Source organism: Oncorhynchus tshawytscha, linkage group LG23 (genome assembly GCF_018296145.1).
Source record: "Oncorhynchus tshawytscha isolate Ot180627B linkage group LG23, Otsh_v2.0, whole genome shotgun sequence".
In the NCBI taxonomy this organism is placed as follows: Eukaryota; Metazoa; Chordata; class Actinopteri; order Salmoniformes; family Salmonidae; genus Oncorhynchus; species Oncorhynchus tshawytscha.
In genome coordinates this window covers 26,244,530-26,260,682 of record NC_056451.1, presented here as the reverse complement: position 1 = coordinate 26,260,682, position 16,153 = coordinate 26,244,530, and the positions used below count along the sequence as shown (strand labels likewise).

At 50.3% G+C, this 16,153-nt stretch overlaps 1 protein-coding gene across 2 annotated transcripts in view; it reads left to right on the top strand.

Annotated features, from left to right (window-relative positions):
• Positions 1-7,218: 7,218 nt before the first annotated feature.
• Positions 7,219-16,153, top strand: part of ntd5 (ntl-dependent gene 5) — a 35,493-nt gene continuing 26,558 nt past the window's right edge. The window contains exon 1 of one of the 2 annotated variants that reach the window (XM_042305035.1): positions 7,219-7,400. In XM_042305035.1, coding sequence (XP_042160969.1) covers positions 7,337-7,400 — 64 coding nt within the window. In that variant the 5' untranslated portion in view covers positions 7,219-7,336. The remainder of the gene's footprint in view (positions 7,401-16,153) is intronic. The other variant, XM_042305034.1, reaches the window with a different exon arrangement.

Sequence of the window (16,153 nt, the reverse complement as noted above, 5' to 3'; positions counted from 1 at the left end):
AAGAACAAATTCTTATTTACAATGACGGCCTACCCCGGCCAAACCCTCCCCTAGCCCGGACGACCCTGGGCCAATTGTGTGCCGCCCTATGGGACTCCAGATCACGGCCGGTTGTGATACAACCCGGGATCAAACCCAGACCTGTAGTGAAGCCTCTAGCACTGCGATGCAGTGCCTTAGACCGCTGCGCCACTCATGATCCCGCACAAAGCGAGGTCCATACAGAAATGGTTTGTCGAGATCCGTGTGGAAGAACTTGACTGACCTGCACAGAGCCCTGAGCTCAACCCCATCGAACACAGTTGGGAGGAATTAGAACACCGACCGTGAGCCAGGCATAATCACCCAACATCAGTGCCTGACTTTACTAATACTCTTGTGGCTGAATGGAAGCAAGTCCCCACAGCAATGTTCCAACGTCTAGTGTAAAGCCTTCCCAGAAGAATGGAGTCTGTTATAGCAGCAAAGGGGGGGACCAACTCCATATCAATTCCCATGATTTTAGAATGAGATGTTCTTCGAGCAACTGTCCACATACTTTTGGTCATGTAGTGTGGCTAGGTGAGACAACAACACATCACAATCGTATCATGTACATTTTCCCACAACAAAGTATTTATGAGCAAAGTCACTGGTAGTGGTACTACTCTTTAGCAATAGTTTGATGTCCTCTCTTTATATTTATTTTAGCTAATATTTAAGTATGTGTGTGTGCATGTATATATGTGTGTGTGGGTGTAGGTGTGTGTGTGGGTGTGGGTGTGTGGGTGTGTGGGTGTGTGTGTGGGTGTGTGTGTGTGTGGGTGTGTGTGTGTGTGGGTGTGGGTGTGTGTGTGGGTGTGGGTGGGTGTGGGTGTGGGTGTGTGTGTGGGTGTGTGTGTGGGTGTGGGTGGTTGTGGTTGTGTTTTTAGGTGGAACTCCATGAACTAGATGCTTGTGGCTTAAAGAAAAGCAACTATTTGATCATTGTTAATGGCATTGTTTGTCATCATATAGTGCTTTGATAGGCTGGTCATGGCACACATTAACTCCATCATCCCAGTCACCCTACAGACCCACTCCAATTTGCATACCACCTCAATAGATATACAGACGATGCAATTTCAGTCATATCTGTTCCGCCCACCAGGGACGTTTTCCTTTATGATGTAATTTGTAATCAAGTTATGATTTAATTATGTGTATGTGTAATTCTGTGTGATTAGTTAGGTATTTAGTAAATAAATAATTAAACCCAATTTTGCATTGCTAATTCAACTTGTTAGCCAGGGTTCGTGCAGATAACTAAGAATTTACAACTTTCAGATGAGACTGAATTAAGATGACGATTAATATTGACTGCTATTGATGTAAAATATTACTAGGTCTTTAAGAGTTTATTCGGAAGATAAAAGTTCTATAAAGATTATTTTGTGGTGCCCGACTCTCTAGCTAATTACATTTACATGATTAGCTCAATCAGGTAATATTAATTACGGAGAAATTATTTTATAGAATAGCATATCATATCACTTAATCCGGCATAGCCAAAGACACAATACTGCCCTCGTCACCAAATTTGGGTCCCTGGGACTGAACACCTCTCTCTGCAACTGGCTCCTGGAATTCCTGACGGGCCACCCTCAGGGGGTGAGGGTAGGTAACAACACCTCCGCCACACTGACCCTCAGGACACGCTGCCAGGACAACAACCTCTCCCTCAACATCAGCAAGACCAAGGAGTTGTTTGTGCTCTACAGGAAACATGGGGGCCACCCACATCAACAGGGCTGTAGTGGACAGGGTCAAAACATATTGTTTTGGATGTGCTTTGTGGTCACTTGTTACTGAAACGGCAGATTTCCTCCTCTTCATCTGAAGAGGAGATGTAGCAGGGATTGGACCAAAACGCAGCGTGGTAAGTGTCCATATCGTTTATTATAAAACAAACTTAACACTAAGAAACAATAAATGTGAACATGAATGAAAACCAAACCGACACGGAAACAAACACCCACAAACCAACAGTGAAACCCAGGCTACCTAAGTATGATTCTCAATCAGAGACAACTAACGACACCTGCCTCTGATTGAGAACCATACTAGGCCGAAACAGAAACCAAACATAGAAACACAAAACATAGACTGCCCACCCCAACTCACGCCCTGACCATACTAAATAAAGACAAAACAAAGGAAATAAAGGTCAGAACGTGACAGTTATAATAATAACAATAATAATATGATATAAATACTCATATAATAAATATACTAATATAATATAAATACTCATATAATATAAATACTCATACAATACAAATACTAATATAATATAAATACTCATATAATACAAACACTCATATAATATATGATAAGAAGATATGACAATAATGTTTCCATTATTATCAAAATATGTATTTTCTTTAAATATAAAAAAGGATATAGACAGAAGACTATAGTAGTAACTGTAAAATGGTATAGTTTTTCTTTGATTGTAACACTGTTGAAGTGACTCAATAAAAACAACTGTCCAACAGAGATGACATGGACCTTTATCTGGCATAACTTCCGCCCGAATTTAGTTCCTCTCCTTGTTCGGGCGACGTTCGGCGGTCGGCGTCGCCGGTCTTCTAGCCATCATTGATCCATAGTTAATTTTCCATTTGTTTTGTCTTGTCTTCCCACACACCTGGTTTCAACTCCAACATTATATGTTGTGTATTTAACCCTCTGTTCCCCCCATGTCCTTGTCCGGAATTGTTTATTGTAAGTGCTTGTGCACGTTATTTCTGGTGTGTGACTGGTTTTGTACCCATTGTATTGATTGTTCTGTTTACGGTGATTTTTATTATTAAACTGCGCCGTTCTAACACAGTTTTTGCTCTCCTGCGCCTGACTTCTCTGCCGCCAGTACGCACCCCTTACAGAATTCCGGACCTCACTTATGGAGTCAACAGGGGCAGGTACCCCGGGTACCATTATCGCTGCAGTCTGCGCAAGGACGTCCATTGGGAGTTGGCCTGCAGAGATAGCACCCTCACATTCGACCAGCTGGTGGACCTGTCCATCCGGCTGGATAACCTGCTGGCTACCCGCGGACGTTCAGATCGGGGACTGTTGGTTCCACCCCCCCGCACCCCCTCTCCGATACCCATGGAGCTGGGATGGGCGGTGCGCTGGGAGACCGGAGGGAGTTCCAGCTCGTGCACCATCTGTGGGCAGAGGTCACACTGCCAGTCGGTGACGGGTTGTTTCCTCTGGGGATCGAGGCAGCAGGCAGGGCACTCTGGCATCACCCCAGGTGAGTCGGCACCATTCTCACCCAGAGCTCTCTGTTGCACATATGTTTTTTTATGTCACTTTTCCTGAGTTCTCCCCGCATTCCCAGCATAAGGCGCTCGCCGATTCAGGCGTGGCTGGGAATTTTATAGATAGATCGTTCGCCCATAGTTTAGGGATCCCCATTGTTCCCGTTGCTGTGCCTTTCCCCGTTCACGCCTTAGATAGTTGACTATTAGGGTCAGGGTTAATTAGAGAGGCCACCGCTCCTCTGAGCATGGTGACGCAGGGAGGTCACAAGGAGAGAATTAGTCTCTTCCTTATTGACTCTCCTGCGTTTCCCGTGGTGCTGGGCCTACCCTGGTTAGCTTGTCATGACCCCACCATTTCATGGCAACAGAGGGCTCTCACGGAGTGGTCGCGAGAGTGCTAGGGGAGGTGTTTAGGGCTTTCCGTAGGTGCTACTACGGTGCTAAGTCCAGATCAGGTCTCTACCGTGTGCATTCCCCCTGAATATGCTGATTTGGCTCTCGCCTTCTCCAAAAAGAAGGCGACTCAATTACCACCCCATCGACAGGGCGATTGTGCGATAGATCTCCTGGTTCTACACTTCCCAGGAGTCACGTGTATCCCCTCTCACAGGCAGAGACAGTGGCTATGCAAACATATGTCTCTGAATCCCTGTGTCAGGGGTACATTCGGTCCTCCACTTCACCCGACTCTTCGGGTTTCTTTTTTTCTGAAGAAGAAGGAGGGAGGCCTGCGCCAGTGTATTGACTATCGAGGTCTGAACCAGATCCCTGTGAGGTATAGTTACCCGCTACCGCTCATAGCCACAGCGATTGAGTCAATGCACAGGGCGAGCTTCTTCACCAAACTAGATCTTAGGAGCGCCTACAACCTGGTGCGTATCCGGGAGGGAGACGAGTGGAAGACGGCTTTCAGTACCACCTCAGGGCACTATGAGTACCTCGTCATGCTGTACGGTTTGATGAATGCGCCATCAGTCTTCCAAGCCTTTGTAGACAAGATTTTCAGGGACCTGCATGGCAGGGTGTAGTGGTGTATATTGATGACATTCTGATATACTCAGCTGATATACTCGCCGAGTATGTGTCCCTGGTGCGCAGGGTGCTTGGTCGCCTGTTGGAGCATGATCTGTACGTCAAGGCTGAGGAATGCCTGTTCTTCCAGCAGTCCGTCTCCTTCCTAGGGTACCGCATTTCCAGCTCAGGGGTGGAGATGGAGAGTGACCGCATTTCAGCCGTGCATAATTGGCCGACTCCCACCACGGTAAAGGAGGTGCAGCGGTTCTTAGGGTTTGCCAATTACTACTGGAGGTTTATCTGGGGTTTGCCAACTACTACGGAGGATTATCCTGGGTTTTGGTCAGGTAGCGGCTCCCATTACCTCACTGCTGAAGGGGGGCCCGGTACGTTTGCAGTGGTCGGCTGAGGCGGACAGGGCGTTTGGTCACCTGAGGGCTCTGTTTACCTCAGCTCCCGTGCTGGCCCATCCGGATCCCTCTTTGGCGTTCATAGTGGAGGTGGATGCATCCGAGGCTGGGATAGGAGCTGTGCTCTCTCAGCGCTCGGGCACGCCACCGAAGCTCCGCCCCTGTGCCTTCTTCTCGAAGAAGCTCAGCCTGGCGGAGCGAAACTATGAAGTGGGAGACCGGGAGCTGTTGGCTGTCGTCAAGGCCTTGAAGGCGTGGAGACATTGGCTTGAGGGAGCTAAACACCCTTTTCTCATCTGGACGGACCACCGCAATCTGGAGTACATCCAGGCAGCGAGGAGACTGAACCCTCGCCAGGCAAGGTGGGCCATGTTTTTCACACATTTTGTTTTCACCCTTTCTTACAGACCAGGTACCCTGAACGTGAAGGCAGACGCATTGTCCTGGCTGTATGACACAGAGGAGCGGCCCATGGATCCCACCCCCATACTCCCCGACTCCTGCCTGGTGGCGCCGGTAGTGTGGGAGCTGGACGCGGACATTGAGCAGGCGTTACATGCAGAGCCCGCTCCCGTCCAGTGTCCCGCTGGGCGTCTGTGCGTCCCGTCTGCTGTTCGTGACTGGTTGATCTATTGGGCCCACATGTCACCCTCCTCTGGTCATCCTGGGATCGGACGGACAGTGAGCTGTTTGAGCGTGAGGTACTGGTGGCCTACCTTGGCTAAGGACATGAGGGTTATGTTTCCTCCTGTTCGGTGTGCACCCAGTGCAAGGCTCCTAGGCACTTGCCCAGAGGGAAGCTACACCCCTTACCCGTTTCACAACGGCCTTGGTCGCACCTGTCGGTGGATTTTCTTACTGATCTCCCCCTCACAGTGTAACACCGCGATCCTGGTTGTTGTGGATCGGTTCCCTAAGTCCTGTCATCTCCTCCCTCTGCCTGTTCTCCCTACGGCCCTACAGACTGCGGAGGCCTTGTTTACGCACGTTTTCCGGCACTATGGGGTGCCTGAGGATATAGTGTCTGATCGAGGTCCCCAGTTCACGTCTAGGATCTGGAAGGCGTTCATGGAACGTCTGGGGGTCTCGATCAGCCTTACTTCGGGGTTTCACCCCGAGAGTAATGGGCAGGTGGAGAGAGTAAACCAGGAGGTGGCCAGGTTTCTGCTGTCTTATTGCCGGGACTGGCCGGTGGAGTGGGCGGCGTTCGTGCCCTGGGCCGAGATGGCACAGAACTCGCTTCGCCACTCCTCCACTAACCTCTCTCCCTTCCAGTGCGTACTGGGGTACCAGCCGGTTCTGGCACCTTGGCATCAGAGTCAGACCGAGCGGTTCAGGCGCATGGAGGAGACATGGGAAGCTGCCCGTGTTCACCTTCAGCGGGCCGTGCTGCGCCAAAAAGAGAACGCAGACCGTCACCGCAGTGAGGCCCGAAACCTGCCCCTCCGCCTGCCCTGCCGGAAGCTGGGTCCGCAGTTTGTGGGGCCATTTAAAGTCCTGAGGAGAGTGAACAAGGTTTGTTATAGGTTACAGCTTCCTCCCGATTACCGTATTAACCCCTCGTTCCATGTGTCTCTCCTCAGGCCGGTGGTGGCTGGCCTACTGCAGGAGTCTGAGGTGCGGGAGGTTCCTCTGCCCCTTTTGGACATTGAGGGGGCCCCAGCGTTCTCCGTTCGTTCCATACTGGATTTGAGGCGTCGGGTGAGGGGCCTTCAGTATCTCGTGGAGTGGGAGGGGTACGGTCCGGAGGAAAGATGCTGGGTTCCGGTCGAGGACGTGTTAGACCCTTCAATGCTTCAGGAGTTCCACCGTCTTCGTCCGGATCGCCCTGCACCTCGCCCTCCGGGTCGTCCCCGAGGCCGGTGTCGGCGTGCTGCTGGAGCCGCGCGTCATGGGGGGGTACTGTCACGACTTCCGCTGCAGTTGGTTCCTCTCCTCGTTCGGGCGGCGTTCGGCGTCGCCGGTCTTTTAGCCATCATTGATCCATTTTTCATTTTGTCTTGTTTTCACACACACCTGGTTTCAATACCATCATTACATGTTGTGTATTTAACCCTCTGTTCCCCCCATGTCCTTGTCCGGAATTGTTTATTGTAAGTGTTTGTGCACGTTATTTCTGGTGTGTGACTGGTTTTGTACCCATTGTATTGATTGTTCTGTTTATAGTGATTTTTATTATTAAACTGCGCGTTCTAACACAGTTTTCGCTCTCCTGCGCCTGACTTCTCTGCCGCCAGTACGCACCACTTACATTATCATTGTGTGTGTGTGTTTGAGATCTGGCTCAGGTAGTAATAATAGAACCTGTAACTGTTTGATCAGTAGACCCTGTTGATTACAGGTATGTGTGTGTGAGTGGGAGACTGTAATGTCAGCTGCTCTGTTTGATCTATTGACCCCCTTCTCTCAGCTCTATCAACATAAATGGGTGAAAGGTCTCTTCCAATGGAATTTTACCCAGTGTTCTAAACACTCAACGCAAACCAGATGTGTGTTCCTGGGCTGTACCTTATGCTTCCCTCTCTCTCCCCCCTTTTCCCTTTTGTTCCCCTCTCCCCAAAATGTTCTGTTTCCCAGTGTGCCTCCCTCATAACGGCTGAGACCAGGGTCTAGGCTGGAAGGATGGACTCTGTGCTGCTGCTGTCTCTGTGGGCTCTTGCTGGCTCTGTCTCTCTGCAGACTGCAGGTAAGCTCAGCTCAGACCTCTATCTCTCTCTCACACACATTGTCTATGACTCTATGTAACTGTATGTGATTCCTAGACAGAGCTTGTCCCACCTAGACTGAGCTGGGCTTTGGTTTGGCCCTTGGACAGATAAGTAAATCAGTTGATTATTTCAGATCATTTAAAAATCTAGAGCTTGCATTTGTTTTTCAATGAGTGTACTGCATATTGAATATTTGTTCCTGTTTTTGTTGTATTGACATAGGCTGTGGTTTTGGTTGTGTGTTATGGTTGGGGCATGCTGATACACTCCCGACTACAAAGTTATTGAATGCATTTGCAGTTTCTTTTGGTTGTGTTTTGTACAAAGCATGCAAAACACACTAATCTCTCAGAGGTTAGCAGTCATTGGGTGGTATGATATTTACTGTATGCCTCTGTAACCTTCTCACTCATCCTTATTCACGAATAACTCACGATTTTTAGCGATCATGGTAGCATCCACATTAATGTAATAGTGTTCAGAAACCTATTCTATTCTTATTAACAGTAAAAGTTACTCCAAAATGACACAATACATTATTTGGCATTCATTTCTATTATGCTCAACATAATCCAAAACACAACCAAAACAAATGCTTCCAAAAGGTTTGTAGAGTCATAAGCTTGAAGTAGTCATTGCGTGCTAGGAATATGAGACACAATACTAAACTAAATGTAACACACTGTAAGTGAATTTCCCCACTTATACAGGAGTAATAAAGGCCCAGTTCACCAATTTTGTATTTCTTTTTAAAATTAATATTTTTCAGGGGGTGCTGCAGCACCCTCAGCATCCCTGCTTGCGGCTATGGTGGGGCAGTGTACTGCAGCTGTATGAGAGACAATGTCTGTGTATGTGTGTTTGCACAGTTGTGTGTATGTAGTATGTGTGTCCCCCTGTGTCCACCTGTGTGTACAGTATATGAATATATGTCATTAATTGGTCACACATGTGCAGCTGTCAGCATGAGAGATCACGAGTTGGGGGACCCCTCTTTCTCTGTTCCAGATGTGCTGTACATTAAGGGCGTGTCTCTCTCTGTGTGTGTGTTTGTGTGTGTGTGCGTGCTGGGCTACAGTCCATGCTGTATTGCGGATATGAATTAATGATGTGTTTTATGTTAAACACATGGAAGAAAAATACAATGGATTCCTAGGAAGAGATGAAATCACAGAACTAGATGCCCAATTGGAATCAGATTTAGGCCCCTATTCTATCAAACTATAACCACGTTTACATTCTGCACTGTAACCTTTGCTTACCTGAGTACATGAATCCCTACAAATGTGCTAGAAGATAATTGTCCTCTTTGCAAACTTTGGTACCAGGTTTGATAGAAAAAAGGCCCCATCTGATTCCAACTTAAACTTCAGTTCACATTTCAACTACGATTTCATGTTCCGACCTCTCCATTTCACTCACCTGGGCAAGGTCTGATTTGATTCATCTTTATTGAAAATTAAACATCTAATTTACTTAAGTATTCACACCCCTGAGTTAATACATTCAAATCACCTCATAGCTGTGGATCTTTCTGGGTAAGTCTCTAAGAGCTTTGCACACCTGGATTGTACAATTTATTTTTATTTAACTAGGCGAATCAGTTAAGAACAAATTCTTATTTACAATGATGACCTACCCCGGCCAAACCTGGACAAACACCGCCCAATCACGGCCGGATGTGATGCAGCCTGGATTCGAAACAGGTGACTCCTCTTGCACTGAGTGTCTTAGACCACTGCACCACTCGGGAGCCCAAAATATTTGCACATCATTTTTTATTTATTCTTCAAGCTCTGTTAAGTTGGTTGTTGATCATTGCTAAACAGCCATTTTCAATCCGATTTAAGTCAACATTCTAACTATGCCCCTCAGGGACATTTTATGTCATCTTGGTAAGCAACTCCAGTGTTACGGTTTTCTTTGGGTGAAAGAGAGTCGGACCAAAATGCAGCGTGGTTATTAATTCGATACATCTTTAATGAAGATGAAACACGAAACAATACAAAAACAATAAACGTAACGTGAAAACCGAAACAGCCTAAACTGGTGCAAACTAACACAGAGACAGGAACAATCACCCACGAAACACTCAAAGAATATGGCTGCCTAAATATGGTTCCCAATCAGAGACAACGATAATCACCTGCCTCTGATTGAGAACCGCTTCAGGCAACCATAGACCTTGCTAGAAAACCCCACTAAGCCACAATCCCAAAACCTACGAAAAACCCCAATACAAAAACACACCACAAAATAAGCCCATGTCACACCCTGGCCTGACCAAATAAATAAAGAAAACACAAAATACTAAGACCAGGGCGTGACAGAACCCCACCTCCCAAGGTGCGGACTCCCGGCCGCACACCTAAACCCATAGGGGAGGGTCCGGGTGGGCGTCTGTCCACGGTGGCGGCTCCGGCTCGGGACGTGGACCCCACTCCAACCAAGTCTTAGTCCCCCTGTAACGCGTCCTTTGATTGGCGACCCTCGCCGCCGACCTTGGCCTAATAACCCTCACCAAGGACCCCACTGGACTGAGGGGAAGCTCGGCACTGAGGGGAAGCTCGGCACTGAGGGGAAGCTCGGCACTGAGGGGAAGCTTGGCACTGAGGGGAAGCTCGGCACTGAGGGGAAGCTCGGCACTGAGGGGAAGCCCAGTACTGAGAGGAAGCCCAGTACTGAGAGGAAGCTCAGGCAGGTAATTGGCTCTGGCAGATCCTGGCTAGATGGTGGTTCTGGCAGATCCTGGCTGACTGGCGGTTCCGGCAGATCCTGGCTGACTGGCGGATCCTGGCTGAATGGCGGATCCTGGCTGACTGGCGGATCTGGAAGATCCTGGCTGACTGCCGGATCTGGAAGATCCTGGCTGACTGGCGGATCTGGAAGATCCTGGCTGACTGGCGGATCCTGGCTGACTGGCGGTTCTGGAAGATCATGGCTGACTGGCGGATCCTGGCTGACCTAGCTGCTCTGGCTGCTCCATGCAGACTGACAGCTCTGGCTGCTCCATGCAGACTGGCAGCTCTGGCTGCTCCATGCAGACTGGCAGCTCTGGCTGCTCCATGCAGACTGGCATCTCTGGCTGCTCCATGCAGACTGGCAGCTCTGGCTGCTCCATGCAGACTGGCAGCTCTGGCTGCTCCATGCAGACTGGCAGCTCTGGCTGCGCTGAACAGGCAGGAGACTCCGACAGCGCTAAACAGGCGGGAGACTCCGACAGCGCTAAACAGGCGGGAGACTCCGACAGCGCTAGAGAGGAGGAAGGCTCTGACAGCGCTAGACAGGCGGGAGACTCCGGCAGCGCTGGAGAGGAGAAAGGCTCTGGCAGCGCTGAACAGGCGAGGCGCACTGAAGGCCTTTTGCGTGGTGCTGGCACTGGTGGTACTGGGCCGAGAACACGCACAGGAAGCCTGGTGCGGGGAGCTGCCACCGGAGGACTGGTGTGTGGAGGTGGCACAGGTGGGACCGGACCGTGAAGGCGTACTGGAGAGCTTGAGAGCAGGGCTGGCACAGGACGTGCAAGGCTAGGGAGGTGCACAGGAGGCCTGGTGCGTGAGGCTGGCACAATCTTCACCAGCCGACTAACACGCACCTCAGGACGAGTATGGAGTGCTGACCCAGGTGCCTCTGCCACACTCTCCCTGAGCCCCCCCCCAAGAAAGTTTTGGGGCTGACTCTCGGCTTCCTTCCGCCCCGCCGTGCTTGTCTCTCCAACTCCATTCTCCTATAACCCTCTTCGCACTGCTCCAGCGAATCCCAGGCGGGCTCCGGCACTCTCTCTGTGTCGACAGCCCACCTGTCTATTTCCTCCCAAGTCGTATACTCCAAACTTCATAGCTCCTGCTGCCGCTGCCTGTCACCACGCTGCTTGGTCCTGTTGTGGTGGGTGATTCTGTTACGGTTTTCTTCTGGTGAAAGAGAGTCGGACCAAAATGCAGCGTGGTTATTAATTCGATACATCTTTAATGAAGATGAAACACGAAACAATACAAAAACAATAAACGTAACGTGAAAACCGAAACAGCCTAAACTGGTGCAAACTAACACAGAGACAGGAACAATCACCCACGAAACACTCAAAGAATATGGCTGCCTAAATATGGTTCCCAATCAGAGACAACGATAATCACCTGCCTCTGATTGAGAACCGCCTCAGGCAACCATAGACATTGCTAGAAAACCCCACTAAGCCACAATCCCAAAACCTACGAAAAACCCCAATACAAAAACACACCACAAAATAAACCCATGTCACACCCTGGCCTGACCAAATAAATAAAGAAAACACAAAATACTAAGACCAGGGCGTGACATCCAGTGTATATTTGGCCTTGTATTTGGGGTTATTGTCTTGGTGAAAGGTGAATTTGTATCCTAGTGTCTGTTGGAAAGCAGACTGAAACAGGTTTTCCTCTAGGATTTTGCCTGTGCTTAGCTCTATTCCGTTTCTTTTTATCCTAAACATCTCGCTAGTCCTTGCCAAAGACAAGTATACCCACAACAAGATGCAGCCACCACCATACTTGAAAATATGAAGAGTGGTACTAAGTGATGTGTTGTGTTGGATTTGTCCCAAACAAAACGCTTTGTATTCAGGATTTAAAGTGAATTCCTTGACCAATTGTTTTGCAGTTTTACTTTGTGCCTTATTGCAAACAGGATGTATTTTGGGAATATTTTTTATTCTGTACATGGCACGTTTCAGGTAAGACCCAGATGCAGACAGTGTTGAAGTAACACAAGTTTATTACTAGGACAGGGGCAGGCAAAATGACAGGTCAAGGGCAGGCAGAGGTCAGTAATCCAGATAGGGTGCAAAAGGCCCAGAACGGTAGGCAGGCTCAGGGTCAGGGCAGGCAGAATGGTCAAAACCAGGAAAAACTAGAAAACAGGAACTAGAACAGACAGGAGCAAGTGTAAAAATGCTGCTAGGTTTCACGAAACGAACTGGCACGAACTGGCAACAGATAAACAGAGAACACAGGTATAAAACACTTGGGGGTGGAGACACGCACAAAGACAGGTGAAACAGATCAGGGTGTGACAGTACAGGCTTGCTTATTTTCGCTCTGTCATTTAGGTTACTATTATGGAGTAACTACAATGTTGTTGATCCATCCTCAGTTTTCTCCTATCACAGCCATTTAACTCTGTAACTGTTTTAAAGTCACCATTGGCCTAATCGTGAAATCCCTGAGCGGTTTCCTTCCTCTCTGGCAACTGAGTTAGGAAGGACGCCTGTATCTTTATAGTGACTGGGTGTATTTGATACACCATCCAACTTGTAATTAATAACTTCACCATGTTCAAAGGGATATTCAGTGTCTGCTTTTTTTACCCATATACCAATAGGTGCCCTTCTTTCTGAGGCATTGGAAAACCTCCCTGATCTTTTTTGTTGAATCTGTGTTTCAAATTCACTGCTCGACTGAGGGACCTTACAGATAATTGTATGTGTGGGGTACAGAGATGGAGTAGTCATTCAAAAATAAATATGTTATTAAACACTTATCGCACACAGAGTTAGTCCATGCAACTTATTATGTGACTTGTTCAGCAAATTGTTACGGTTTTCTAGGTGTGAAGGATAGTCGGACCAAAATGCAGCGTGTAGATTGCGATCCATGTTTAATGAACAACGTGAAACACGAATAAACACAAAACACTACAAAACAAAGAACGTAACGAAAACCGAAACAGCCTATACTTGTGTAAATAAATAAAGCGATAGGAACAACGACACTAAGGACAATCACCCACGACAAACTCAAAGAATATGGCTGCCTAAATATGGTTCCCAATCAGAGACAACGATAAACACCTGCCTCTGATTGAGAACCACTCCAGACAGCCATAGACTTTGCTAGATAACCCCACTAGCTACAATCCCAATACATACACACCAAAACCCCAAGACAAAACACACCACAATACAAAAACCCCATGCCACACCCTGGCCTGACCCAATACATGAAGAAAAACACAAAATACTTAGACCAGGGCGTGACAGGACCCCCCCCCTAAGGTGCGGACTCCCGAACGCACCTCAAAACAATAGGGAGGGTCCGGGTGGGCGTCTGTCCATGGTGGCGGCTCCGGCGTGGGACGTGGAACCCACTCAGTCAATGTCTTAGTCCCCTCTCCTCGCGTCCCTGGATAGTCCACCCTCGCCGCCGACCATGGCCTAGTAGTCCTCACCCAGAAACCCACTGGACTGAGGAGCAGATCGGGACTGAAGGACAGCTCGGGACTGAGGCAGCTCGGGACTGAGGGGAAGCTCGGGAGTGAGAGAAAGCTCGGGAGTGAGAGAAAGCTCGGGCAGGTAGGTAGATCTACCAGATCCTGGCTGGCTGGTGGTTTCAGCAGATCCTGACTGACTGGCAGATCCTGGCTGACTGGCAGATCCTGGCTGACTGGCGGATCTGGCGGATCCTGGCCGACTGGCGGATCCTGGCCGACTGGCAGATCCTGGCTGACTGGCAGTTCTGGCAGATCCCGGCTGACTGGCGGATCTGGAAGAGTCCGGTTGACTGGCAGATCTGGAAGAGTCTGGTTGACTGGCGGATCTGGAAGAGTCTGGTTGACTGGCGGATCTGGAAGAGTCTGGTTGACTGGCGGATCTGGAAGAGTCTGGTTGACTGGCGGATCTGGAAGAGTCTGGTTGACTGGCGGATCTGGAAGAGTCTGGTTGACTGGCGGATCTGGAAGAGTCTGGTTGACTGGCGGATCTGGAAGAGTCTGGTTGACTGGCGGATCTGGAAGAGTCTGGTTGACTGGCGGATCTGGAAGAGTCTGGCTGACTGGCAGATCTGGAAGAGTCTGGCTGACTGGCAGATCTGGAAGAGTCTGGCTGACTGGCAGACCTGGAAGAGTCTGGCTGACTGGCAGACCTGGAAGAGTCTGGTTGACTGGCAGATCTGGGAGAGTCTGGTTGACTGGCAGATCTGGGAGAGTCTGGCTGACTGGCAGATCTGGGAGAGTCTGGCTGACTGGCAGATCTGGAAGAGTCTGGCAGATCTGGAAGAGTCTGGCTGACTGGCAGATCTGGAAGAGTCTGGCCGACTGGCGGATCCTGGCAGACTGAAAGATCTGGCTGCTCCATGCTGACTGGCGGCTCTGGCTGCTCCATGTAGGCTGACAGCTCTGGCGGCTTCTTACAGACTGGCAGCTCTGGCGGCTCCGTGCAGACTGGCAGCTCCTTACAGACTGGCAGCTCCTTGCAGACTGACAGCTCCTTGCAGACTGGCAGCTCCGTGCAGACTGGCAGCTCCGTGCAGACTGGCAGCTCCTTGCAGACTGGCAGCTCCTTGCAGACTGGCAGCTCCGTGCAGACTGGCAGCTCCGTGCAGACTGGCAGCTCCGTGCAGACTGGCAGCTCCGTGCAGACTGGCAGCTCCTTGCAGACTGGCAGCTGCTTGCAGACTGACATCTCTGGCTGCTCCATGCAGACTGACAGCTCTGGCTGCTCCATGCAGGCTGGCAGCTCCTGGCTGACTGGCAGTTCTGGCAGATCCCGGCTGACTGGCGGATCTGGAAGAGTCTGGTTGACTGGCAGATCTGGAAGAGTCTGGCTGACTGGCAGATCTGGAAGAGTCTGGCTGACTGGCGGATCTGGAAGAGTCTGGCTGACTGGCGGATCCTGGCAGAGTCTGGCCGACTGGCGGATCCTGGCAGACTGAAAGATCTGGCTGCTCCATGGTGACTGGTGGCTCTGGCTGCTCCACGCTGACTGGCGGCTCTGGCTGCTCCATGTAGGCTGACAGCTCTGGCGGCTTCTTACAGACTGGCAGCTCTGGCGGCTCCTTTCAGACTGGCAGCTCCTTGCAGACTGGCAGCTCCTTACAGACTGGCAGCTCCTTACAGACTGGCAGCTCCTTGCAGACTGACAGCTCCTTGCAGACTGACAGCTCCTTGCAGACTGACAGCTCCGTGCAGACTGGCAGCTCCCTGCAGACTGGCAGCTCCCTGCAGACTGGCAGCTCCGTGCAGACTGGCAGCTCCTTGCAGACTGGCAGCTCTGGCTGCTCCATGCAGGCTGGCAGCTCTGGCTGCTCCATGCAGGCTGGCAGCTCTGGCTGCGCTGAACAGGCGGGAGACTCCGGCAGCGCAGGAGAGGAGAGAGGCTCTGGCTGTGCTGAACAGGCGGGAGACTCCAGCAGCGCTGTAGAGGAGAAAGGCTCCGGCAGCGCTGAACAGACGGGAGACTCCGGCAGCGCAGGAGAGGAGAAAAGCTCCGGCAGCGCTGGAGAGGCGAGGCGCACTGTAGGCCTGATGCGTGGTGCTGGTACTGGTGGTACTGAACCGAGAACACGCACAGGAAGCCTGGTGCGGGGAGCTGCTACCGGAGGGCTGGAGTGTGGAGGTGGCACAGGATGGGCTAGACCGTGAAGGCGTACTGGAGATCTTGAGAGCAGTGCTGGCACAGGACGTGCAAGGCTAGGGATGTGCACAGGAGGCCTGGTGCGTGAGGCTGGCACCAACTTCACCAGCCGACTAACACGCACCTCAGGATGAGTATGGAGCGCTAACCCAGGTGCCATCAAATCCCCGACACGTTCCGTCGGACGAATTCCATGCAAAAAGCACCAACACAGCAACTCCCTCATTTCTCTCTCCTCCAATTTCCCCATTAACTCCTTCACAGTCTCTGTTTCGCTCACCTCCAACACCGGCTCTGGTTCTGGTCTCCTCCTTGGCTCCTCACGATAAACAGGGAGAGTTGGCTCAG